The sequence below is a fragment of the Felis catus genome, chromosome D4, assembly GCF_018350175.1.
Source record: "Felis catus isolate Fca126 chromosome D4, F.catus_Fca126_mat1.0, whole genome shotgun sequence".
NCBI lineage: Eukaryota > Metazoa > Chordata > Mammalia > Carnivora > Felidae > Felis > Felis catus.
The window spans coordinates 88110312-88135863 of record NC_058380.1 but is presented as its reverse complement, the minus strand read 5'-3'; the positions used below and the strand labels follow the sequence as shown (position 1 = coordinate 88135863).

Genomic DNA, 25552 nt, shown 5'->3' with positions numbered 1-25552 from the left:
GCTTGAGTCCACAAACCGTGAGATCATGACCAGAGCCGAAGTCGGACACTTAACCAACTGAGCCACCCAGGAGCCCCCGACCTTAGATTTTTATAAAATGTGATTATGCCAAAAAAAAAAAAAAAAACAAAGAAAGAAAAGAAAAGAAAAAAAAGAAACCTACAAGTGGGGAATGTACAGACGAAGATCTTTAAAGTTATGTAGAAAAACGTGGAAGGACCCACGGAGGGTGAGAGTGGTTAAGTCTGAGGAACCCGCCCACAGGGATGGGGAGAAGAGAGGACTCTTCACCACGCCCGTCGTCCTCTTGTGTTAGACAAGCTTTTGGATCAGCAAAAAGGAAAAGGTCACCTGTCACATGCTAAAAACTATTTCCCTCTTCCAAATGCTTTACGAAAGGTAATTGTAACTTGAGCTGTTCTAATGTGTACTTACCCAAATGAAAATATGGTTTTCTATAAACTATGCCTCCGAAAATGAAGCGTTATATTCAAAAAATCATTTTTATTTTACTTTTGAGTGAGATTTAGGATCGTTTTTACAATCAAATGTAACTTTTAAAAATTATAAATGACAAGGGTGCCTGGCTGGCTCAGCTGGTAGAGTGTGCGACTCTTGATCTCGGGGTTGTGAGTACGAGCCTCGTGTTGGGTGTGGAGCCTACTTAAAATTTAAAAACAACTGTTTTAATTAATAATATATTTTAAAAAATATAAAAATTTCCCCTACATTAGGGAAAAAAAGGGCCAAAGCCAAAGGAAAAAAAGGTACCTCAATTTCACCAATGTGTGAAAACCATTCAGAATTTGGAGATTTTCCTCTAATCTATTTTAATGTTACTTCACTAGTTCACTGGTTTTTAAAATTGTTTTCATTTTAGTTATTAGAGGGAGATAGAGCAAGCGAGCACGTGCAAGGAAGGAGGGACAGAGAGAGAGAGAGAGAGAGAGAGAGAGAGAGAGAGAGACAGAAACCTAAGCCAGGCTCTCAACGGTCAGCACAGAACCCGGCACAGGGCTCGATCTCACGAACCGTGAGATCATGACCTGAGCTGAAATCAAGCTTAGCCAACTGAGCCACCCAGGCGCCCCGCAGAACAGAGTTATTACAAAAGACTAGAACTCAGAGTCAGATGAAAGAAATGCGAGAAGGAAGGGGCGCAAAGCTTCCCCGCCACTCCCCCCTCACCCCCCAGATGCCTGCCACCCTGGAAGCTCCTCACCTACTTCACCATCAGTTATTGTGAATTATAAAGCCTGTACGTGGTCAGAGAAAACATAAGTGAACCGTGTAGAAAAGTAGCTGCAACCTTACCACTCAGGGATAAGTCATAATAACGGTTCGGGGTTTTCCTTTAGATCTAAGAAAATGTCAAACACGTACTTCAGATCTCAAAGCTCTGAACTAGTACTCAGCAACCAAATACCATGTTAGAGGAGCGCCCGGCTGGCTCGGTTGGAAGAGGCGCAACTCCTGGTCTTGGGGTGGAGAGTTTGAGCCTCACACTGGGTGTAGAGGTTACTAAAAATAAATAAATCAACTGGGTCTCATGGTTTGTGAGTTCGAGCTCTACATCGGGGCTCGCTGCTGTCAGCGTGGAGCCCGCTTCAAATCTTCTGTGTGTGTGACGTGTGACGCACACACGTCAGAAAGGTATAAGCACAGCCACAATGTATAATCTTGCTGTTTGGTGGCATCCATAACAAGATCAGGCGTGTAGGACTGAGCACTCACAAGCCCACCACCCAGGTTCAGGGAATTTCTACTTTAAAAAAATTTTTTTTTTTTAATGTTTGTTCATTTTTGAGAGACAGACAAAGCACAAACAGGGGAGGGGCAGGCTCCGGGCTCTGAGCAGTCGAACCCATGATCCACGAGATCATGACCTGAGCAGAAGCTGGACACTCAACCGACCGAGCCACCCAGGCGACCCAGAGAACTTCTGCTTTTACAAACATGGCAACGATACCTTTTCTAGCAACAAGTGTTCACTTGAGAAAAACCGGGACACAGAAATGCACTCATTCCGTCATTCGACAAATGCCTGCTGAAGCCCCACCGCGTGTCGGGCACTGGGCACCAGCGGTCAGCCGGACAAGCGAGCCTGCGGCCTCCGGGGCCTCCCCATCCTCCTGGTTGTAGGAAAGTAAAAGGAGTAACAACAGATACCCAGTTCCCCCGCTCTCCAGGCTTATTAGATGTCTATGTTGCAGCTGCTTTGCATTCACAGGAAGGGAGGGTGTGAAGAAGGGAAAATAAAACACTGGTGACAAAGAAAAATGCCTTCGTCCCTCTGTCGAACCCTCGTCCCCTCTCCTCCCCCCTCCCTGTGCTCATGACCTGATTAGGTGCCTTCCTGCTCTCCCTCTGAAAGTACTTTTACTACGGGGGCGCCTGGGTGGCTCAGTCATTAGGCGTGCGACTTCGGCTCAGGTCATGGTCTCACAGCTCGAGTTCCGGCCCCGCATCGGGCTCTGTGCTGACAGCTCCGAGCCTGGAGCCTGCTTCCGATTCTGTGTCTCCCTGTCTCTCCGCCCCCCACCCCCCTGCTCGTTCTGTTTCTGTCTCTCAAAAATAAATAAACGTTTAAAAAAAAAAGATAATAACAGTACCTTTACTAGATACATCTATCCATATCCGTAAACATCACACAGTATCATTCGGTGTTTTAAAACTTTGGATACACGGTGTCATAACGTCGAAGCACATCTGTAACTTGCATTTTCAGACAACACTGTTTTTGAGGACCCATCTGTGTTGATACATTTATCATGCTCCGGGTCCCACTTTACCGGCTTGTATTTCACCACACGTACATCACAGGAAGACCGGTCCAGCTTCAAATTTTCTGGCCTTTCGATGGTGCAGAAGGAATACATACGCGGTAGAAACCGGACTTTGAGGTTTGGATTTGGCTCTCTTCCCAGGCTAGAGGTGTGCACGATCCTCTCTCGGGATGCTGGGCGGCGGCAGCGGCCGCGGCTCTCAGGCAGCCCCGCGGTCACAAGCGTAACCGACCCCTACACGGACGACCGTTCTGTTTGTCGCTTTCAGGACGGTATTCGGTACATTACACGAGGCATTCGGCACTTTGGTATAAAACAGGCTCGTTTTATGAGCCTGTGAGGTGATTCTGCCCAGATGTAGGCGAATGTAAGTGTTCCGGGAGCTGAAGGTGGGCCAGGCTAGGCTCTGATGATCAGGAGGGTAGGCGTATCAAGGCATTTTCAACTTACAGTGGGTTTATCGGGACACAGCTCGATTGTAAGTCGAGGAACATCGGTATATCCATTTCCCCATCCGCGAACATTCAGGGAATTTCCAAACTTTTGCCATCACAATGCTGTCACGAACATCCCTGTGCGTGCCTTCTTACACATATTTGTGCAGAGATCGGGAGTACATGCGTACGCCCAGGCGTGAACAAGCTGGGACACAGAATGTGCACATTTTCAATTTGCCAGAAACTGCCAAAGGGATCTCCAAGGTAGAGGAGAGCTTCCTCCTTACATCCTCACCGAACCTTGACGTCAGGCATTCCATTTTGCCGACACCAATTCAGCTGCATTTCCTGACACTTCATGAATTTGGGGCACCTGTTTCTTTCTTTATTAAAAAAAATTTTTTTTTTTAATGTTTATTTTTGAGAGAGGGAGGCAGACAGAAAGAGAGACACAGAATCTGAAACAGGAGTGTGCTTCCGATTCTGGGTCTCCCTCTCTTTCTGCTCCTCCCCTGCTCACACACTCAAGCGCTCTCTCTCTCCCTCTCTCTCTCCCTCTCTCTCTCAAAAACAAATAAACGTTAAAAAAAAAGCCACTCATAATCCCTAATGAAGACTACTATCTTGGTGTGCTTTCTCCTTTTTTCCTCCCTGTAACAATAATTGTTTTCTACGGACGATCCTGTTCTTTTGACTAAATATGAGGATATAAGCAGTGTTTTTGCTTTAACTTCCTCAACAATTTCACATTAAACTGTTTTCACATATAAAGCAAGGAGAATAAGGGGCGCCTGGGTGGCGCAGTCGGTTAAGCGTCCGACTTCAGCCAGGTCACGATCTCGCGGTCCGGGAGTTCGAGCCCCGCGTCGGGCTCTGGGCTGATGGCTGGGAGCCTGGAGCCTGTTTCTGATTCTGTGTCTCCCTCTCTCTCTGCCCCTCCCCCGTTCATGCTCTGTCTCTCTCTGTCCCAAAAATAAATAAACGTTGACAAAAAAAAAAAATTTTAAAGCAAGGAGAATAATGATGCTTCAGTTTAGTTGTTCGCATGAACTGAACTTGAGAGGGTAAGTACAGTAACACTTAACTGAGCTAGCTCAAGGTCACTTACCTGGCCACTTCGTTTTAAACAGCTCACCAACTGGCAGTAAGACTGTGTGGGCCCGTAAATGTGTTCTATTTGGCTAAAATGGTGGTTTTTTGTTTTTTAACTTCAGTTAGTTGCTGGCTAATTTCACATAAAAGGCGAAATTTCTAGGTTTTCTTGGGGGCGGGGGGAGAAAACCCACTATGTCTGGGCCACATTCCAACGCAGCAAAAGCAGAGAAGCAGCCCCCTGTAGAAGGAACAGGTGCCCCTCAGCCGGCCGTGCCCCCCGGGGTCCCCTGGAGCCAGCCTGCTCACAGTATCTAGCTGGCTTCCGGCAGCATCTAAATTGGTGACCTCGGATTAAAACAAACATCACATCTCCAAGGCAAGCAACAGTGCCTTTCAGCAAAAGGCACCCACAATCAATTTCTCTACTACAGAGAAAACCAAGAATAATGCCATCTACCATCCCCATCCCTTGCCTGCCTACTATCAACGCTAGGAGACATTCCCATAAGAAGCTTAGTATCTGAATTCTTGGCTCACTGTATTTAGACAGCAACTCACAAAAGGAATGAGGTCCAATTTACTCAAAGAAGCAAAATTGTGACAGCTAAGCACACACGAGAGAAAAACTACAAAAAGCTGAAAGAGAATGCCAAACAAAAACACAGACACACCGAAATCTGGGGTCTTGGCAATCAGGGCTTTCCTCGGGGACAGTCACTGAGGGCTGCTCACCCAGTGCAAGTGGGAAGATGGGAGGAGCCCTGGTCTTGGGTTCAAGTTCTGTCGCCTCCGCTTCTGTAACCCAAGTTCTGTTTTCCCAATTTACAAAGTAGGAACGGTAACGTTTGCCTCAAAGGGCTGTTATGAGGAGTCAGTGAATAAAAACATCCAATATTCGGCCCAGTCTTTGGCTTACGGGGGGTACTTTAATAACAAGTTGCTATCACCACCCTTCAAACTTAGATTCTGTAGAACCCTCATTTCCAAGTGAGCCTAGAACATTTGACACTGGAGCAGTGTCCACCTTCTTGTGAACACGGCGGTCTCACATACTAGAGTCCTGGAGGCACATTGAAGAGGGACATGGGGTGCCCGGGGGGCTCGGTCGGCTGAGCGTCCGACTCATGGTTTCGGCTCAGGTCATGATCCCACGGTTCGTGGGTTCGAGCCCTGTGTCAGGCTCTGTGCTGACGGTGTGGAGCCTGCTTGGGATTCTCTCTCTCCCTCTTTCTGTACCTCCCCTGCTCACTTGCTCTCTCTCTCTTTCAAAATAAATAACCATTTAAAAAAAAAAAAAAAGATTTAAGACAACAACGAATGTGCCAACGGCATCTACCTCAGTGTCACGTTCGTCCCAGCTCCTTCGTGTCTCACTCTGCGTTGCCGCGGACGGGCTGTTGGCTGCCTCGACCGAGCTCTCTGCAACGCTCACAAGGCCCACGTAACGGGTCTGACCTCACGCTGCCGTTGCAAGAACACACTGCGTCGTTTTCCATACCGCCCTGATCAATACTCTGGACAGACAAGGCTGCCCACATTCATTTTACGTACTGACCACAGTTCCGGAGGCTGCCTGGGAAGGGTCTGAGGTTTACCAGGACGGCCCCGCCCTGAGACGGGGCATGGCGTGGAGGAGGAAGATGCTCTCTTAATTTCCCAAAACTCTCCAGAAACTCTTGGGGGTGAGGGGGCCTCACAAAGCAGTCTGTGCAGTGGGGCTGTAGCCACTGGCTTAAGGAAGACCCACCACAGAAGGCTAACGCGATCAGGTTCTCGGGTATTTGTACAGAGAGGGACTGGACTTACGTACCGGGGATCACCGCTACGTCAAACTGCCAGAGGTGTTCTCTAAAAGTTATTACTCAAAAACAGAGCAGTAACGTGGGGCCCCCGGGTGGCTCAGTCGGTTCAGCGTCCGACTTCAGCTCAGGTCATGACCTCCTGGCTCGTGGGTTCGAGCCCCGCGTCGGGCTCTGTCCTGACAGCTCGGAGCCTGGGGCCTGCTTCGGATTCTGTTGTCTTCCCCTCTCTCTGCCCCTCCCGTGCTTGCGCTCTGATTCTCTCTCTCTCTCTCAAAATAAATAAAAATTAAACACCCACACACACACACACAAAGTAATAACACATTGCCACGAAGGTAGAGTTTTGAAGTAAGGTTGCTACATATTGATTACTTTCGAGAGCTGCTGTCAGGATACCCACAGACTGGGCGGCTTAAAACAACAGAAACTTCTACTCCTACAGTTCTGGAGGCTACAAGTCCAAAACCAAGGCCTGGGCATGGCTGTTCTCCCTGGAGAGGCTCTAAGAAAAAAATCCTCCCCGTGTCTTCTGTGCTTCTGGAGGCTGCTGGCAAGCCCTGGAGTTTCCTGGTTTACAGATACCTCACCGCAATCTCTGTTCTGTCTTCACATGGCCTTCTTCCTTCTGTGTGTGTCCCCTCTTCCTGTAAGGACACCAGTCGTGCTGGAATTAGGGCCCATCCTAAGCCAGCATGACCTAATCTTAACCACTCACTTCTGCGAACACCCCATTTCCAGACAAGGCCACATTCTGAGGTTCCAGGTAGACGTTCATTTTGGAGGGACACTTGTCACCGCAGCATATATACCCGTCTTCCTAATCATTCACAGTGAAGTGTTTCAGCGCTTACTTACCTGGCCCATGTAGACGTCATCCTTCAAGTAAAGAGGTGAAGGAGAAGAAAACCTGTCGGCTAGTCCAGAGAGTATTTTTTGACCCCAACTTTTTTTCTACAAGTTAAAAAAATAGTAAACTACATGTGAGGGTGCACTGGGGGGAGACCAAAAAGAAGAAGAATTAGAAGAAGAAGAAGCAGCAGCAGCAGCAGCAGCAGCAGCAGCAAAAATGTGTAACAGCAGCCGTGGAAGGGGCAGGGGCAGGGGCAGGACAAGTGGAAAAAAGACAAAGCGGTCACTAGAATTTTCCAGGGCTGTCTTATTAAGAAACTCTACCGATCAAATACTTGATTCTTCCGTGCTAGTATTCTCGGAAGAAAGCAAACCAGCACACGTGCAGTGACGACAGTCACTGCAAAAGGGCACGTTATGTGCTTATGTGCACACATACCGAGGAACAGATACTCAATAGATCGTTGTACTTAAAAGGGATGAAACCCTGAGCGGCGTGTGTGTGAGAAACCATTTAAAGGGGCGCCTGGGCGGCTCGACGGTTAAGCGTGTGACTTCGGCTCAGGTCACGATCGTGGAGTTAGCGAGTTCGAGCCCGCGTCGGGCTCTGTTGCTGACAGCTCAGCGCCTGGAACCTGTTTCAGATTCTCTTGATACCCTCTCGGTCTCTCTGCCCCTCCCCCACGCACTCTCTGGCTCCCCTCGAAAATAAACATTAAAAACAGACAAACAAACAGAAGCCATTTAAAGCATACACTGAAGTTAGGAGGCTAATTAAAAATGCCAGGTACCGGTGTGAAGAGAACCTCCAGAGTGTGCATGAAAGTAGGCAGGAGAACGTATGAAAAATGAGGGCGGGACGCGGATCAGTCCGTATGTTCGCATGACCCAAGCCCAAACGAATCGGGAACCCGCTGCCTTTTGGCCAGGCCCACGAACCACAGGACGGCATGTGCTCAAGCCAAACTGGCGCTTCACTCTGTTGGTCTAACAGGAGGGAAAAGAGTAATTCAGCTACGCAAATGGGTAATTACGCAGGAAGTGCCCTTCACACCCTGCAAAATATGCCGGTTGGATCATCAGATCCCCAAACTTAATCCTTCTACCATGAGTGCGAGTGGGAGGCAGAGGACGTGTGTTTACAGTCTGAGGATAAATACGCACGGAGCGGCGCCGCACGCCGCTCCGTGTTAACAGGATTATCTCATCTTCCTCCTATGGCCTGTCAGGTGGTGGCACCAGTCTCCACCTTCATAACCTCTGCCAGCAACCTAGGTGTCACCTCCTCCTTCACCTCCACATTTGCCCAGCATTCGCCTTCTCAACGGCTAGTGGTCTGCTCCCTCTTCCCCCTCCTCCCCACAGCGCCCTGCTCTCAGCCCTAATCTTGTACCCAGAGTCATCACTGGCTCCTATCGCTTCCGGTCCTGCCCCCCTGATCACGTGCCCACAGAAACCTCCCTAAAATGTAAATTCGGTCACTCCCAACCTAAGGAAACTTCAGGGGCGCCTGGGTGTCTCAGTCGGTTGAGTGGCCGACTTCGGCTCAGGTCATGATCTCGCGGTCTGCGAGTTCGAGCCCAGCGACAGGCTCTGGGCTGACGGCTCGGAGCCTGGAGCCTGCTTTAGATTCTGTGTCTCCCTCGCTCTCTGCAACCCCCACCCCGCTCATACCCTGTCTCTCTCTCTGTCAAATAAACAATAAAAAAAAATTTTTTTAAACAAATATTCCATCTGTCAAAGTTAGGAGTCAGAAAATAAACGTTTAGTGAATAAATGAATGGAAACCACCCATTATCCAGGAAAAGCTCATTTTATCCCGTATCTCAGGTTTATGAAGTCAAGAAGTATTAAAATACTTGAGAAAAATTTCCATCAATAGAGAAGTCTATACTACAACGCAGAATATGGAGGACCGTATCTGTTTTCTTTGCTGGTCTGAAACTTCCAGGCCTGGTCAGCCTGGGGGTAGGGATTACGCCTAATACCTGTGATCCATAAATGTTTCCTGAGCAAATAAACGTCTAAGGAACAATACTTGTTTGCACTTCATACACTTTGCCTTGTGTGCCAAATTTGAGAAATATAACCAGATCTACTATACAATAAAACATAAAACTTAATCAAGACAGTCCTACACTTTGACACCAGACAATGTAAAGATCAAATGCCAAATTGCTATGGTCCGAATGTTTGTTCTCCCCCAAAATTCGTGTGTTGAAATCCTAATCCCCAAAGGTAATGGTATTAGCAGGGAGGTACTTATGTCGTGAGGGCTGAGCCTTCGTGAATGGGATCAGTGTTCTTGTAAGAGAGACCCCACAGACATCCCCCACCCCTTCCACCGTTAAGGGCACAGTGAGTAGACACCCGCTAGGAACCAGGAAGATGGCCCTCACCAAGCTAGCACCTCGATCTTGGACTTAGCCTCCAGACCTGTGAGAAATAAATTTATGTTGTTTATGAGCTACCCAGTGTGTGTATTGTTACAGCAGCCTGAAAAGACTAAGACACAAATGAACACAGAGATATAAGCATCGGGCATCGATGGGGCAAACGTGACAGAAAATCATACAGTATGCCTCCCAGCGGAAGCACACAGCGCTAACGATGAAGCGGTCTTGCCAACAGAATCAAACCTGAACATGATCAAGCCTCTACATCCGATTAACAATTTAAAGGATAGATGAACACTGGCCGCTTCAGTCGGTAGGGCGTGAGACTCTTGATCTTGGGGGTCATGAGTTCAAGCCCCAGGTTTTGCCTAGAGCCTATGGAAGGAAGAATGAAGGAATGAAGGACAGGACAGGACAGGACGGGGGGGGGGGGGGGGGGGGGGGGGGGGGGGGGGGAGGGGAGGGGAGGGGAGGGGAGGGGAGGGGAGGGGAGGGGAGGGGAGGGGAGGGGAGGAGAGGAGAGGAGAGGAGAGGAGAGGAAAGGAAAGGAAAGGAAAGGAAAGGAAAGGAAAGGAAAGGAAAGGAAGAGGGGCGCCCAATGGTGCAGTCAGTTGAGCATCTGACTCTTGATTTCAGCTCAGGTCATGATCCCAGTGTCGTGGGCTCAAGCCCTGCATCAGGTTCCACAGTGAGCATGGAGCTTGCTTAAGATTCCCTTTCTCTTTCTCTTTCTCTTTCTCTCTCTCTCTCTCTCTCCCCCCCTCCCTCCGCACCCAATAAATAAATAAAATTTTAAAAAGAAAGAAAAGCATAATATGGGATAAGAAAAGTGAATAAAAAATGAAAAGACTCATTTCTAACTTAAAAAAAAAAAAGGATGTCAAGAGAGAAGTCATGTGTATGGGGATGGGGCAGAATTAGCTACGGGTTAATGGTTATTGAGGCTGGATGACAGGTACATGGGAGTTCATTCTGGCTGCTATTGATGTCTGTTTGAAATTCTCCATGAATTTTTCTCCATGAAAACTCCATGAAGTTTTCAAACAGATCAATGCATATTTATAATGCTCAGTGACTTCTTCATGTTATTCTTGCCACTCTAGGTCTATATCCTGATCAAGTCTCCTAGTTCATGCCGTCTCAAGCACAAGAAGACCATCTAACGCTGCTGCTCTGAAAGGCTCTCTTCAGGTGATTTCTGTTTCCTTGGGGGAAGAAAACAGAATATTTACCCAAAGAGGAAAGAAACCACTACAGTATTATTACAGAATAACTACCACAGTACTTACGAATCACGTACACGGATGAAAAACATTAAGTAATTTAGCACAACAGGAAGAAACCCATCAGCAGAATCACACCAATTCGGTTTGCTTCCACCACTGAGGTTAGTGTACGTTTTCACCTATATCAATACCGTCAGTATTTACCCAATGGTGCTGAACACCTGACACTTTAATTCCAAAAATCTACAAAGATCACTGGATTGGGAACCAAAAGGCACGGCCCAGTGTGGTCATTACTAGCTTTGTCTCCAATTTATAACCTACATCAATTCAGTTCCACCACTTACTCTAACATCAAGGATCCTGAACTATAAATGAAAGAACTCTGTAGATCTGGAATCACAGTCATAAGCCTGGGGACTAGGGCCTATGGATAATCATCTGGGGCTTATAAAGCCGCAGAAATTCCCCCTGAATGTGTTGTCTACATTTCTACTTGCACTTTTCTGGGGAAAGGTTCTATAGTTTTCAACAGATTCTCAAAAGGAGCCAAGACTCACCTATTTCCCTGCACTTAGGAACCATTTTAATCAGGATGCTTTTTACTTGACAAACAGCAAAAGCTGATAACCCAAAGTACGGTGCATGGGTCTGGCCAGGCTTTTTCATCTGGATTCCATACTCTTCAAACTCTACCGTCACAAAATAACAATGCTTCGTGGTTTTCAAGTAATGTGTTCTTATAAGACAAAGTGCTTACAATCCCACAACTTCTTAGAAAACTGTACGTTGTGAAAATAATGTACAAGGCTTTGGGTCGTAACGATTTATTTTTCTACTCCTCAGATAGATTAACCTGCTGAATCGCCTGGAGGCACGTTTTAGCCTCAGACGACTCTTAGCGGTGAACTGTAAAGTAAGATCATTCTAGGCCCTATGTAAGTCTCTTCCCTAGACTGACAGTGACAGGAGCGAGGGGAAGAAAGGGCAGGCCCTCTAATTAGAAACACATTTTTAATGCTGGTCGTGTATTTCAGGCAAGATTTGAAATTCCTTAAAAACAACCATTTGCACCTCCTCCAGGAGATTCCCGCTTTCATCAGTCCAGAGAGCGCCCTACGCCAAACCGGGAAACTGAGGCTAGGGTTTCGCGTCCCTTCAAGGGGCACAAGAGGATGGAAGAGTGGGCACCGCGGACAAGTGAAGCGGGGATAACAGTCGGATAGCTGGTCGCTCTCGGCCGGGAAGCGAGGAAAGTCAGCAAGGGCGGCCTCCTGAGTCCTTGGGGTTACGCCGCAGTTCAGCCCCTTCCCCTCGGCGGCTCAGGTCCCAACCTTCCTGCCCCTTCCAGACGGTCCGAGGACCCCCGCCGTGACCACAGTTCCCCGCAGAACCCTCCCTCGGCAAGAGGCGGCGCCTGGGGCAAGGAGGGGCGGAGGGCCATCGCTCAGAGGCTCCCGCCCACCGTGGGCCAAAGTTGCCCCCAGCCCCGGAGAGCGGCCTCGGCCTCGGCCTCCGCCCCCCGCGCGGCCCTGGCCGGCCTTACCTTGAGCGCCAGGTGGTGGACGCGGCCCAGGCCGGGCTGGGCCAGCAGCTGCAGCAGCCCCAGCAGCGGCAGCAGCCGGAGGCCGGCGGCCAGCGGAGGACGGCGGGAGCCCGAGGGGCCGACTGGCGCCGGGGCGGCCATGTTTGTTCCAGCATCACCAGCCGCTTCCTCTCCCGCCCACTTCCGGGGGCAAAGGGCGCCGGCCCCCGGAAGGGCCTGGAAGCGGGGCTCGGAGGCCGGCCGCCGGGGGCTTGTGGGCCTTGACCTGGAGCGTGCGGCCCGGGAGGTCGCCGAGGGGCTGAGAGCGGCCACCTTGGGGCGATTCTGTTGGCCTCTCCGACGCAGACTCTCGGTTTAGCCGGAAGAGGTGGAGTTTCCCCCTCCCCCCGTGGAGAAGTCTGTGGCGGTTGCCATGGCAAAAGCCCCGGGCAGGAAACCCTCCCCCCACCCACCCAGGGGCCTCACCTCCGCCCCGCGGAGTTTTGAAAGCCACCTTGGGCCTGCAGGACCGCGGCCGCAGGGGGATCCGGGTTGTCTGCGGGCGGGGAGTCTTTCGCTGTGGCCACAGCACCGTGCCCCGCCGACGATCGGCCTGCTTTCGGGAGCGGCGTGGACTCGGTGGAAAATACCAAGTTCCGGGCTTGTCGTAGGGCCCTTGGTTTTGTGGAGGCACCTCACACTAAAGTGTCAGACGAAGTGCTTGCAGTGAGACGATTTATTGAGCCCTCATCAGGTGCTTAGGCCCTTTGTGTTGCATTACTGCGTTGAATCCTTGGAGCAGTCTGGTGAGGTAGGAGGTAGGCAGGACCGTTATCCCCACTTTACAGGTAAGCAAACTGAGGCTCTGAGAAATTAAGTCGTTTGTTCCAGGTTGAGCTGAGAATCACACGGAAACTTCCAAGTACTGTGTTGTATGGCCCCACATTATTTCCTCCGACCGCTAGAGCCTCAGGGTCAACGTTTGTCCCTGAGTTCTGTGTGGAGACTTTCTTTGCTTCCAATCTGGGATTTGTAGGGAGATCTTCAATAGCGAATTCAGTAGTGGGTTCCCTCTCTCACCACCTTTTATCAAGAAGCTAGAGAAACGGGGCGCCTGGGTGGCTCAGTCGGTCAAGCATCTGACTTCAGCTCAGGTCATGGTCTCCTGGTTGGGGGGTTCCAGCCCGAGGTGGGGCTCTGTGCTGACAGCTCGGAACCTGGAGCCCGCTTCGGATCCTGCGTCTCCCTCTCTCTCTGCCCCTCCCCAGTCGCACTCTGTCTCTCTCTTTGTCTGTGCCAAAAATAAATAAACATTAAAAAATTGAAATAAAAGTTACAAAGGAACATGATCATGAAAATTGCCAATAAACTAGACAAGTTTATTTAGTTTTTAGATTCGTTTGTAGCTTGCCACGCAAGTAATGCGCGCCCTTCGTGTGAAATCATTAAAGAGGAAAAAGTAAAAAACTAGTGTACTAGTGTATTGTATGACACAGTGCGATTTTTAAAGTTTTCCCTGGAACGAGGAACTGAAATTAACATGATCTATTTGAATGGGCTGCACTCAGGTTTAAAAAAAAAAAAAAAATGGGGGTGGGGCTCCTGGGTGGCTCAGTGAGTTAAGCGTCTGACTTCCGCCGGGGTCATGGTCTCACGGTTTGTGAGTTCCAGTCCCGCATCTGGCTCGGTGCTGACAGCTGGGAGCCTGGGGCCTGCTTGGGATTCTGTGTCTCCCTCCCTCTCTGCTCCTCCCCCGCTCACTCTCTGTCTCTCTCTCTCCTTCAAAAATAAATAAACGTTAATTTTTAAAAAAAAAAACATCAGTCAAATACAGAATAGGAGAAGGAAGCATGAGGGGGATGGGAGAAAGGGAAGGTCCTAGATTTTTTTTAGCTGTGTGCAATTTTGGTAACATCATGAATCAATGAATTCCTCCCTTGAATGAACAATCCGTACAAATTCTGTCACACTGTAAGGACGAAAGTAGGGCACTAAGGTGGAGCCCGGAAGAGAGAGGCACTGTTTACCGGCTGGTGAGGCACATCTTTCCCCAACCTCTGGTCTTTGGCCATCCATTGCAAATATGTAATCTTACATCTTTGCACAGAATTTTTATCTGCTCTCACTACCCCATTTTACAGATGAAGAAACGGGGCACAAGAAACTATTATTTTGCAAATCCACACAGGGAGATAATAATAGTTAAATTCATTTATCGAGTGGTTAAATTTGCCAAAATGTTGCTCAGTACTTTACATACGCATGATCTCACCCAACGTCACCAAAACCTTATAAAAGATGTATGTTTTGATTCCTTTTTTAAAAGATGCGACTTATTCAAAGGCCTCTCCTCATTCACAAATAACCCAGATGGAACTCTCAAACTCATTCAGGGCCCAACCACAAAGCCCAGTCTGTACTCTGGCACTGAACCCTGCATGGTTTTCTAATTATCACCGTTTTAATATTTCAAAAAGTTAAAAGCCCAGAATATAAGTAACTGGTGTGTTATCAAATGCTAGAAAAATGTTCAGAACGTATTTTACAAACCCGCAATATGAAAGAACATAGTAAGAGTATAAAATAAATGATACTTTCTTTTTTGGTATCAAGAGGACACTTCAACAACAGTTAACTGATTCTCATGTCAATATGAAACAAGCCGTTCAAGGAAAAGGTGATTTTTCATTGCAGTTTCGTTTTTAAAGGCAGTCTGCAATGCTTTAGAGTATTTCTGGTTTTTACACTTTTTAAAACATGTTGATTTATTTTTGAAGGAGAGAGAGAGAGAGACTGAGCATGAGCAGGGGAGGGGCAGAGAGAGAGGGAGACGCAGAATCCGAAGCAGGCTCCAGGCTCCGAGCTGTCAGCCCAGAGCCCGACACAGGGCTCGAACTCACGAACCGTGAGACCATGACCTGAGCTGAAGTTGGACGGAGCCACCCAGGCACCCCTGGTTTTTATACTTTGTAAAGTGAGATACCATTTTTGAGACTCTCTGGTTTTTAATGTGAACATACTAATTGTCTTCTAAAAACGGAATGACCAGGAAGAGTCTTAATTTCATTAAGTGATATAATAGTCATGAAACATTTAAATAGTTTATAAAATAGAAAGCTTTTTTTTTTTTTTTTAAGTTTCTGGGGAACAACTTTACAAAGGCTTAAAGTTGGATTCTTACTCTTTGCTTCTTTCCCCTTGGGAATTATTCTGTGACCTTCGCCGGGTCACATACCAATGGTATCTGTCCAGAAGTTTATAAGTAGTATCTTCCTTCACGTATTTGAGAACTATATTGTACCAGTCATTAGTTTAAAATTGAGAGAATTATGAAAGGGAACGCTAATTACAAAGACTTAAAAGTGAAGTGGTTTTCTTTTTTTTTTTTTTTAAGATAATTATTTTTCAAATAAGGTGAAAACTCTCTTGACAATCCTATTCGGGCACATAATTTCAGAGTTTCAAGAAAAGATTATTTGCATAATCATGATGCTGTAACTGGAAACAGACATGTTGAGCAATAGAACAAGTTATGCCTGCTTCTCCCTGGCAACATTTTCAAAGGGACGTTGAACTTTAAGGTATCGCCTGAAAAAGCCTGGAGGAGGTGCAAAGACTGATCTCCCAAAGCTGGCTTTTAACCTTGCTCTCTTAGTCGAGTCTGTTTTGTTTTTCCATTTCCTCTAACTTTGCAGGATCCACCAAAGTTTGCCACTAGTAGCTGAATTTGTATTTTGAACCTAGTACTATTAATAATCTTTGGTATCCATTTAGAAGTTTCCAGACATTTCCAGAAATCTTATAGAAATTAGCGGGTTAATGTTCTCCAGCTGTAATAAGGTATAATCGCCATATGTTTTTCTTATCAAAAGAGTTGATATGTAAGACCCCAGACCTCTGTAAATACATTCAGAAGTCGGGGCGCCTGGGTGGCTTGGTCGGTTAAGCGTCCGACTTCGGCTCAGGTCATGATCTCATGGTCCGTGAGTTCGAGCCCTGCATTGGGTTCTGTGCTGACAGCTCAGAGCCTGGAGCCTGTTTCAGATTCTGTGTCTCCCTCTCTCTGACCCTCCCCCGTTCATGCTCTGTCTCTCTCTGTCTCAAAAATAAATAAACGTTAAAAAATAAAAATAAAAAAAAAATACATTCAGAAGTCAAACATCACTCTTGTTCTTTGGCTTGAAGCTTCGTTTCGTGGGGCATGGGGAAGTCCATCAGGTGTTCCTACAGAGAGTGATCTTCTTGGAAAAACGAGGCCCTGACGCATCTTAAATCCCGTGGTTTGGAGAAAAACATCAAATTCACTTCTCAGCTTGGCGGCACAGTGTGTAACTTGCTTGGTCATAGGACAGCTGGTTTTTCCTGATTTCGTGCACATTTTCATAGACCTTCGGGGGAAATTCCACAATCAGGTGAAAACTCGGTCGCAGTTTTAAGATTCTACTCGCCAGAGAGTTGCGACTTTTATCCCAGTCCAACTTTTTCCACTTGACTGCTTTCTTGGGTCCTTAGAAGTTTGGATGCTAAACAAATGGAGAATTTTAAGCTGGAAACTGATGGAAGCTATTTTAAAGAAAAAAAAAATACCAAGAAGTTCATTATGAATAGTATTTCAGCAATAGACAACCAATTAGTTGTAGTTCAGGCAGGCCGCTTTGCTGCATCAGAAGTGTTGAAAGCATTGCTTTCCTTGATGTGATAAGTAAAAATCCTCCAGAAAACAAGAGGAAAGGAAGGGACTGATAACTCGTGCCCATAGTGTGCTAAGCATTTTACACGTATTCTTTTTTTTTTTTTTTAATTTTTAAAAAATCTTTATTCACTTTGGAGAGACAGAGACAGAGCATGAGCGGGGGAGGGGCAAAGAAGGAGGGGGACACAGAATCCGAAGCAGGCTCCAGACTCCAAGCCGTGAGCCCAGAGCCCGACGCAGGGCTCGAACCCACAAACCGTGAGAGATCGTGACCTGAGCCAAAGTCGGATGCTCAACCGACTGAGCCACGCAGGCGCCCCAATCTCAGGGGCACTTAATCTTCAAAGTGCTACTACAAATCTTCGTGACTTTGAAGTCAGTAGCATTATGTCCATTTTCTAGAGTGGGAAACAGGTTTAGAGAAGGAAAATAATTCGACCACAGCTCTGCAGCCGTCTGTGCAGGGCGATCCCAATCTGGTTGACCCCAAAGCCTGTGTGCATGCCAGCCCCCTCATTCAGCCTCGTAACAACCTGTGCGGTCCCTGTGTTACCAATGAGGAAACTGAAACCCAGTTTAAGTCGACTTGGGAAGGTCACACACATAACACATCTATCTGATAAGTCATGGAACACTAAAATCCCAACTTAGCAGTTACAAAACCTATCTCCTGTAAACTAGGTAAAAGAGATCTCTATACATCAAAGGCCCTGAGCGAGATGTTTATTATTTGCTGGAAGCATTAGAATTGTCAAAAAGCCCTGGTGGAATTGTTGGGCTGTGCAGGGTCTCTAATCATGTCCACATGAACAGAGTATCTGGTGGAAATTCACAGTTACCCACCAAGATCATAACTTTGTAAATCCGTGTTCTTCAACTGTGACTGAGAGGTGAAACAGGTATGCTGAACCCACATTGACCTTCTATGTAATTCAAGCATTTACATAGAGCTTAGAATACGTCCTGTGAAAATTGATGCCTAAGTAGGTCAGGTCACCCTAATGTGTCAATAGTGAGAATTCTTTGTCTTAGAATTATTCTCTTACTATAAGAGAAACTGAAGTGGATTTTGTTCTGCCTAGAGAATACTGTGCTGTAATCCCCCCCCCCCCCCCCCCCCCCCCCCCCCCCCCCCCCCCCCCCCCCCCCCCCCCCCCCCCCCCCCCCCCCCCCCCCCCCCCCGGCTTCTCTTAATCCTGAACTGTGTTGGTTTCCCTTGCTCTGAGATCAGTAGTGCCTTTTTCCTTTATTTTTATTTCTTGAAGATTCTGACATTTTCAAAACTTTTCCAGGGACCACCCAAACTTAATGAATTTAAAGATATTTTGCAGTGTGGTCTAATTAACCTGGTTCCATAGAGTTCTGCTACTGTGGCTTCTATAACTATTTCCTGCTTACTTTAAAAAGGTTTCATTGTCATGTGGTCTTTTTTTTTCTTCTTCTGTCCCTTCCTCTTCTTTCCCTTCTAGAGCAGCAGGTTGTTTTTTCTCCTGATTAGCATATTTTCACAAATGGTCAGTGTGTTTTTGAGAAGTCTCCAAGAACTCAGTCAAGATTAGATCATTGTATTTGACTGGAAAAAGAGTCAAGCCTTGGCAGGAAGGGAAATTGAGTTGATTGCTGAGCAAGGTCTCGTTAGCTAACCTGTATTTCCTTTACCATTTCCAGATAGCAAACTAAATTTTGCAGCATTGTTTGAAATTCTAAGCCTTCCGATTCACTCGGGCTCCTAATCTGCCTTGGGAGTAAGAGACTGGCCATCCTGATTGTTGCGTATCTAGCAGGCTCTGGAGTAAAGAGTTCCCAGACCTGGGAACTGTTGAGAGAAAAATGTTTAAATACACGCGCTAAAAACGAATGAGTAGGGGGAGCTGGTAACTGAAAGAAACAAAAACAAAAAAAAAACCCACCAACCCAACAGCTTAGACAGTTTCAATTTATTGTAACTCTGTCCAACAACGGAAGTAGACTCGTAGGTTTCTCTGCAAGGGTTTTTCATCTCCACCCTTCCACGGAGGAGAATGATAAACTTGTTGAGGCTGGTGGTGGTGGGGTGGTATTGGAGAGATGCATTATTGTGCAATATTTCTCAAATGGGGCCCATTTTAGTTCTCAGTTACTCAGAAAAGTCAGTAATGTTAGATACGAGCGAAATGAAAACTTGGGGAGGAGAGGACGTAGTGATTCAGAGGGAAGAGTCGGAACTCCACAATTCAACACAGCTTGTTGGAAATATCTGGGTAGACCTTTGGAACACAAAGAAAAGGGGAGCATCTACTTAAAAATCAACTCGGGGGGCACCTGGCTGGCTCAGTCTCTGGAGCTTGAGATTGTTTATCCTGGGGTTGTCAGTTCCAGCCCCACCTTGGGTGCAGAGATTACTTAAAATCTTAAAAGAAAAATCAGCTCTCAGTTTACCAACGTTGGGCGGGTAACAGGTGCTCATCTCCTGTTCCTCTCCAGCACTGGGTGGGATGGATACTTATAACCTCCATGTGGGAGGCGGAGTCATTGTCTTGAGGCCACCCAGCTAGTGTGCAGGAAGCCGGATTGACGCGTTATCCGTGGACCCAACGCCTTTGCTATTATAACCCACTAAGCCGCGACGTTATTTCACGTGTGAGCGTTTCTTGGCCCAACCAGTTGGGAACCACTGGTTTCAGAGATTAGAAATCACTGGTTGCCTGCCCCTGGATTCCTTCCCCGGCCCCTCAGAGCTGCTTGGTCGCTCTTGGCCTCGACTTCCCTATCTGTATCCGGCACAGACATCGCCGTACCAGGCCCCCCTCCCACCGTGCAAGGCCGCAGGGCCGTTCGGGCCTCCGCGGCTGCCGGGCGGTGGGAAAAGGGCAACCCGAGCGAACTCTGGTCGGCGCGAATGGCCGCCAGGGAAAAATATTGTCCTTACGTCCAAATTGGCGCTCGGCGCGGTGGGGCAACCCCAGGCCTCGGTAGAGCACCGCTAATAACAGAGTCCGGCTACGTTCAAAGGCGAGAGGTCGTTCCAAGAGCACAGAACGTGGTCGCTAATAAGAAATAAAAGAAATCGGCAGGTCGAGTTCTCCGGGTTCCAGATCCCGCCGGCCCTCCCGCCACCCCGTGCGTCCTTCTGGACCCCGGCGCCGCGGAGGCCCGGCGGAGGGCGCCCGGCGGGAAGGTGGGCCGGGGGCGGGGGCGGGGCGCGCGCGTGCGCGAGCTGTCAGGCCGGCCCCTCCCCCGGCGTAGCCCCGCCCCCAGCCCGCAGCCCCTCCCTCGCTTCCCCCTCCTCTGGGTCTCCGGGTGTTGGGCGGGCGGGCGCTGCGGCGGCAGCGGCGGCTGCTTCCTCGGGCCATTTTGCTGAGGAGCTTCGGGGAGGAGGAGCTGCCGAGGAGACCCAAGGCGAGGAGCGGCGGGCCAGAGGAGGCGGCGGCCGCGCGCGCACCGGGCTTTCCTCGGTCGCGGGGATCTCAACGGGCGAAGGGATCGCCGGGGAGGGGGACCGGAGAGCCGCGCCCGCCGCGCGGCGCGCCCCTTCCCGCCCCCTGCCTGCACCATGAGCTGGGGCATCGAGCTCTGGGTGAGTGAGGGACCGGGCCCGCCGGGCTGTGGGGGGGTGGGGGGGGTGGGGAGGTGCCTGGCGCGCCTGGGCAGGGGGCGCGGGCCGAGCTGCCTTGGTGAAGGCGATGGCGCGCTGGTCCGGGTCCCCGCGGCCTCGGGAGCAGACGCGGGGCTCGGTGCCCCTCGTCGGCCTTGGCCCGAGCCGGAGGTGCGAGCGAGATTCGCCCTTCCCAGGCGAGGGGAGCTGGTGTGGGTCCTCGGCCGCCTGAGAAGGGGGCACGGATCCGGGTCTCCCCGGCGGCCTGGGCCGGGGGTGCGGGTACCCCCCCACCCCCTCCAGCAGCCTGAGGAGGGGGCGCGGATCTGAGACCCCAGGCCGCCTGAGCAGGAGGTGCAGATCTGGGTCCCCCCTACTCCCTAGCGGCCTGAGGAGGGGGGAGCGGATCTGAGTCTCCCCGGCGGCCTGAGCAGGGGGTGCGAATCCGGGTCCCCCTGCTCTCCAGCGGCCTGAGAAGGGGTGCGGATCTGGGTCCCCCCAGCGGCCCGGGAAGGGAGCACGAACCTGTGCCTCCTTCCCAACGCCTCGCCCCGGTGCTTGGGAACGGGGTGCGGATCCAGGTCCCCGCGGCGGTCTGGTCGAGGGGCGCGGGCCGGCCTCCCTGTCCCCCGCGCCCCGAGCTCAGAGTGGGGTGTGGAAAAAGCAGCCTTAATCCCTCGCGTCGAGTAACCGATGCGCGACCGACCGGCTTCGAGGGGGCGTGGAGGCCGTCGGATTTTCGGGGCTGCGTGATGCGTTCGGGCGCCCCAGCCGCGAGTCCCTGGGGCTGTTCTCCCAGTGGAAGTGCGGGCCGATCTGGCGCTCCTCTCGGGGGCGGGGCGGCCTCGGCCCGGCCGGGTCCCAGGTCTTGGGTTTTGGGGTACACGGGCGAGAAGTGGTGTGTCTTCCCTCTCGGGGCGAGGACTTTTGACCTGTGGCGGCGCGGGGCGCGCTCGTAGTTCTCAAGGAGCAGCTCAGATCCTGGGTTTGCCGCGGGGACTGCGGCGTTTGGCCTGGAGGGGAAAGTAGTTGGGGGGAGATGTGTGCCCACCTTCAGGAAGAGGCGTTCGCGGGGGAAACCGTTCTTTGACTGCTCAGAGGAAACAGTGTAACATGGGGAAGGTTGGCGGCGACGGGCGCCCTCCGAGATCCTCCAGCGGGGGCTGCCGATGGGTAAACAGGCGGCGAGGTGCCTGGAAACGGCGTCCCCGGAGCGGGGCGAACTGGGGACGCCGAGGCAGCGCGCAGGCCGTGCCCGGGGAGCAGAGGCTGTGGCCGGTGGGATGGAGCTGGTTTCTCCGCCTTTCTCTGGATTCCTGGGGAAGTGGCCGGGCAGGGGATGGGCAGTACGGGGCCGGGGGGGGGGCGGGGGGGGGAAGGAGGAGGAGAAGTGGATGAAATCTCAATCATCGCCCAGAAGTGTTCTCGAGAGGAGACCTTTCCCCATGGTGAACTCCAAAGGGCCTCCTTTCCGAATTCCATTTGTAAAGGGTGTGGAGGAGAAAGTGTGGGGTGGTGGTTGCTCTGAGCCAAGGCCAAGAAATCTCGTTTCAAAGTAAAGCAAGGTTGGAGCAGCTATAGAGACGGAGCGCATCCTCCCTTAATTTTTTTTTTTTTTTGGCTTTAATTGTTTTTACATAACCATTTCTCCGGCTCAGAAGCAGCTACTGTTACTGATAGCAAAATCCTGAAGGCAATAGCTTCCTTCAATTAGACTGATTCATTTGATAAACATCCTCTGTCTAAACGGACTCAAAATTTCGGCCGATGTTTACAAACACTCATTTTAAAGATAAAGGAACCGATGGTTTTAGGTATTGGCAACATCCCTACTGAGGCAAAAATCTATCCTTTTAAGTGCGGTGTTTCTTTCCTCTTCCACTCCTTGTCCACTCCTTTTGGCTCTTTTTAAGCTTATCTGGGGTGGGGGGAACAAATCAGAAGTAAATTTTATCCAGATAATAGAAATCCTGGCACGATTTCTTTTTGCACTGGTTCAGACAAGAGAAAGGGGTTAGGGAGGGGAAAATGCAATCTATTTTTAGGCGAAACAGGTTGGGTTAAAGGGACTGAACACAGTGTGGCCATTTCAGTGATGTGAGTGAATGTCCTAAGAGGTGATCAGGAAGGAGGAGGTAGTTATGGGAAGAAAATGGTAGATTGGCCCCAATCGCCTGCATTGGTCTTTAGAGGGCAGAGGGGTGGGAAAGACAATTTTGCCGAAAGCAAATAGGAACTGGAATATGTATGGTACGGAGCCTTGATTTCCCAAGTAAATTGGAGGGGTGGTGGGTAGGGATGTTGATGAAGCACGAGGGGGGGGGGTGTGCTGGTAACTGTTGAAGCTGGGCCATCAGCATCAAAGGACCCAGGACATGCTTGGAATTTTCTATTAGAAGTAATTGGAAAAGGTCGTTAGGGAGTATATGTGTACAACTTGCAATTTTTTCTTTTCTTTTTTTGCTTGATAAATTGACAAGGAAGAACACATCAGTTACCGTTTTATACATGCACGTATATGTCGGCGAAGAGTTACCCCCAAAACCATTCCACTCGAGTGTGTGTGTGGGGGGGGGGGCCTTTGTCCTTGAGTGGCTGAGAGTTTAATAGAGGGGAAAGAATCAACACGTTATTTGCACTAATAAGAGAAGTGAATTATTGGAGTTTTAAGGTGAAACGCCCAGGAGTATAAGGGCAACAAAATGTCTCTTTTCAGTTGCTTTATTTTATTAGTATAGGAGATTTAAGAAAAACTTTGGAATAATGAAGGATTCTGAAAAAGAACCCTCCAGTCCTTCAGTGGTAGGAGACTGGGTGAAGTACAGGGGTGGGCAGTGTCCAGCAGTCGGGCACAGAGCAGGCATTGAGGGTTTTCCTTGAATGGTGGCTTGGACTCAGGCACGCGGGTAATAAGATAAACGACGGGGTTGGGGCGCCCGGGTGGCTCAGTCGGTTGAGGATCCGCCTTCGGCTCAGATCATGATCTCGCGGTCCGTGAGTTCGAGCCCCGCGTCGGGCTCTGGGCTGACAGCTCGGAGCCTGGAGCCCGCTTCGGATTCCGTGTCTCCCTCTCTCTGACCCTCCCCCGTTCACGCTCTGTCTCTCTCTGTCTCAAAAAAAAAGATAACGATGGGGCGCAGAAGCCTAAATTGTCAGAATTACGTCTCTAGGTGGGGGGAGACGGCCCTATGGTTTGGGTGGCCGTGAGTTATTTGTAACAGGTGGCTGCAGCTTTCACAGACCTTCACAAATGCCACCACGTTTCTCACACATTTTAAGACTTTAGTCAAGATCCGCACAGGCCTTTAAAACCCACGGGTTTCTAATGGGTCCTTTACACTCGAGGACTGGTCTCCACACATGTCCTCCTTTTCGGTGGAGTGAACCCTTTCTCTCTCTTCTTTACTTTCATATTCCAGGAAACCTTGAGAAATCATGCAATGTTCAGGAAGTTCTCATACCACTGTAAAAATGAACTCAGACCCGTACTTTGTAATAACTTTATTGGATCGTTTGTATTTAAATTGAGGCTTTTTATTTTTGTATCAGAAGGTCATCATAAAGGCTGCTTTAAAGTGGTTAGGGCATAATTAAATCGTTTCTGTACAACTCTTCATATTAGCCCCTTTTATTTTTGTTATTAAAAAAAAATTTTTTTTTTAAGTTAAACTCCACGCCAGAAATGGGGCTCGAACTGAGGACCCTGAGATCAAGAGTTGGGTGCTCTACTGACTGAGCCAGTCAGGTGCTCCCCCCCCCCCATACTATTCCCCTTTAATCAATCAGAACCTGACACAGAGCTGGATCCCGCGACCCTGGGATCATGACCCGAGCCAAAATCCAGAGTCGGACGCTCAACAGACTGAGCCACCCAGGTGCCCCTCCCTTTAAATCAGTTTCTAATTTTTTTTTTTATTGAACAGCCATTGTGTGCAAGACACTGATCTAACTCCTATTATGTACATTGAAGGATACCTACGTATTTCAGCGAAAGCATTGAAGCAGGTTTTACCTCTATTCTGCCACATCAGAGTCTAAACAGAGATTTATGTTTCTAAGAATAACCAAAATGCGTTTGCTCAAGACTTTGTTACAAAAGGTAACGTGAAGAGGGTCAAATAGATTGCCCTGATTTGTTGACACTGTGACCGGTCATGGGAGAAATGGCCAAGCAAGAATTTCTTACATTTGAATGGTTTTTTTTTTTTTTTTTTTTTTTTTTTTTGTTGTTGTTACTCAGTAGAGGGAAGTGACAAGTTACTGAAGTGTCACTTCAGATTTTTATTTGCTCGCTCATTAATGCAAAGTATAAATAAACCCGTTGGAGATTTTAGCTTTCCTCATGATGATTCTACTCTCTGCTGCTAGCAAGTGACTAAGTGACAGAACCTACTTTTGTTATCTCTCAGCGTCCTCTCTGCCATCATCATTTCTTTACTTTGGTGCTCATAAGAAAATGGACTGGCCCAAATGCCAAAACCAAGAAAACAAACAGCGAGACTGAATAATACCTATTGGTTAACGTAGTACTCCCCTGTGTTGATTGTGTGTAATTAAAAAAAAAAATTTTTTTTAATGTTTATTTATTTTTGAGAGAGAGAGAGAGACACACACACACACAGAGTGTGAGCAGGGGAGGGGCAGAGAGAGAGGGAGACACAGAATCCGAAGCAGGCTCCAGGCTCGGAGCCATCAGCCCAGAGCCCGACGCGGGGCTCGAACTCACGGACCGCGAGATCGTGACCTGAGCTGAAGTCGGCCGCTTCACCGACTGCGCCACCCAGGCGCCCCTACTGCATGTCATTTTTTGGCCTAAGTTTCTAAGACGTTGCCAGGCACGTGATGTACATTCGACACTAGGAGGAATATGGTGATGGTGACTGTGGGATGCAGATTTTTAGAGGCAGCCGTGAAAGAGTGATCTACCAACTGTACTGAGAACAATGCCCGACTCACAGTAGGAGGTAGTAAATATTTGCTGAATGAATGCACGAATCCTTGTTGTCCCTTTTGTTTTAACATTGGCTTTTTTTTTTTTTTTTTTTTTTTAAGTAATGGGAGGGTAATTTTCCCACCTTTCTGCCCTCTGGCAGTTGTAAACATGTTTGATGATTCTAGGCGTCTTTTATTTATTTATTTTTTAGTAGACTTCAGTTTTTAGAGCGATGT

At 49.0% G+C, this 25552-nt stretch overlaps 2 protein-coding genes and 1 long non-coding RNA gene across 16 annotated transcripts in view; 1 reads left to right on the top strand and 2 right to left on the bottom strand.

The window, feature by feature from the left end:
• The window catches only part of GPR107 (G protein-coupled receptor 107), a 68883-nt gene extending 56061 nt beyond the window's left edge, over window positions 1-12822 (bottom strand). The window contains exon 1 of one of the 4 annotated variants that reach the window (XM_045043893.1): window positions 12603-12822. Coding sequence is in view for 2 of the 4 variants with exons in the window: in XM_045043894.1 (XP_044899829.1) it covers window positions 12138-12278 (141 nt within the window). In the remaining 2 variants the exon portion in view is untranslated. Of the gene's footprint in view, window positions 1-12137; window positions 12466-12602 lie in introns of those variants that run through there. The other 3 variants (XM_045043894.1, XM_023242851.2, XR_002737693.2) reach the window with 3 other exon arrangements.
• A 5904-nt stretch (window positions 12823-18726) lies between these two features.
• Window positions 18727-19976, bottom strand: LOC109493641. Its single transcript, XR_002147920.3, has 2 exons — window positions 19718-19976; window positions 18727-19055 (listed from the first exon to the last, which is right to left on the bottom strand). It is a non-coding gene; the product is annotated as an uncharacterized LOC109493641 (long non-coding RNA).
• Window positions 19977-20187: 211 nt separating this feature from the next.
• The window catches only part of FNBP1 (formin binding protein 1), a 144691-nt gene continuing 139326 nt past the window's right edge, over window positions 20188-25552 (top strand). For 9 of the 11 annotated variants that reach the window (XM_023242849.2, XM_023242840.2, XM_023242839.2 and 6 more), the window contains exon 1: window positions 20188-20365. In XM_023242849.2, coding sequence (XP_023098617.2) covers window positions 20342-20365 — 24 coding nt within the window. In that variant the 5' untranslated portion in view covers window positions 20188-20341. The remainder of the gene's footprint in view (window positions 20366-25552) is intronic. The other 2 variants (XM_045043316.1, XM_045043317.1) reach the window with 2 other exon arrangements.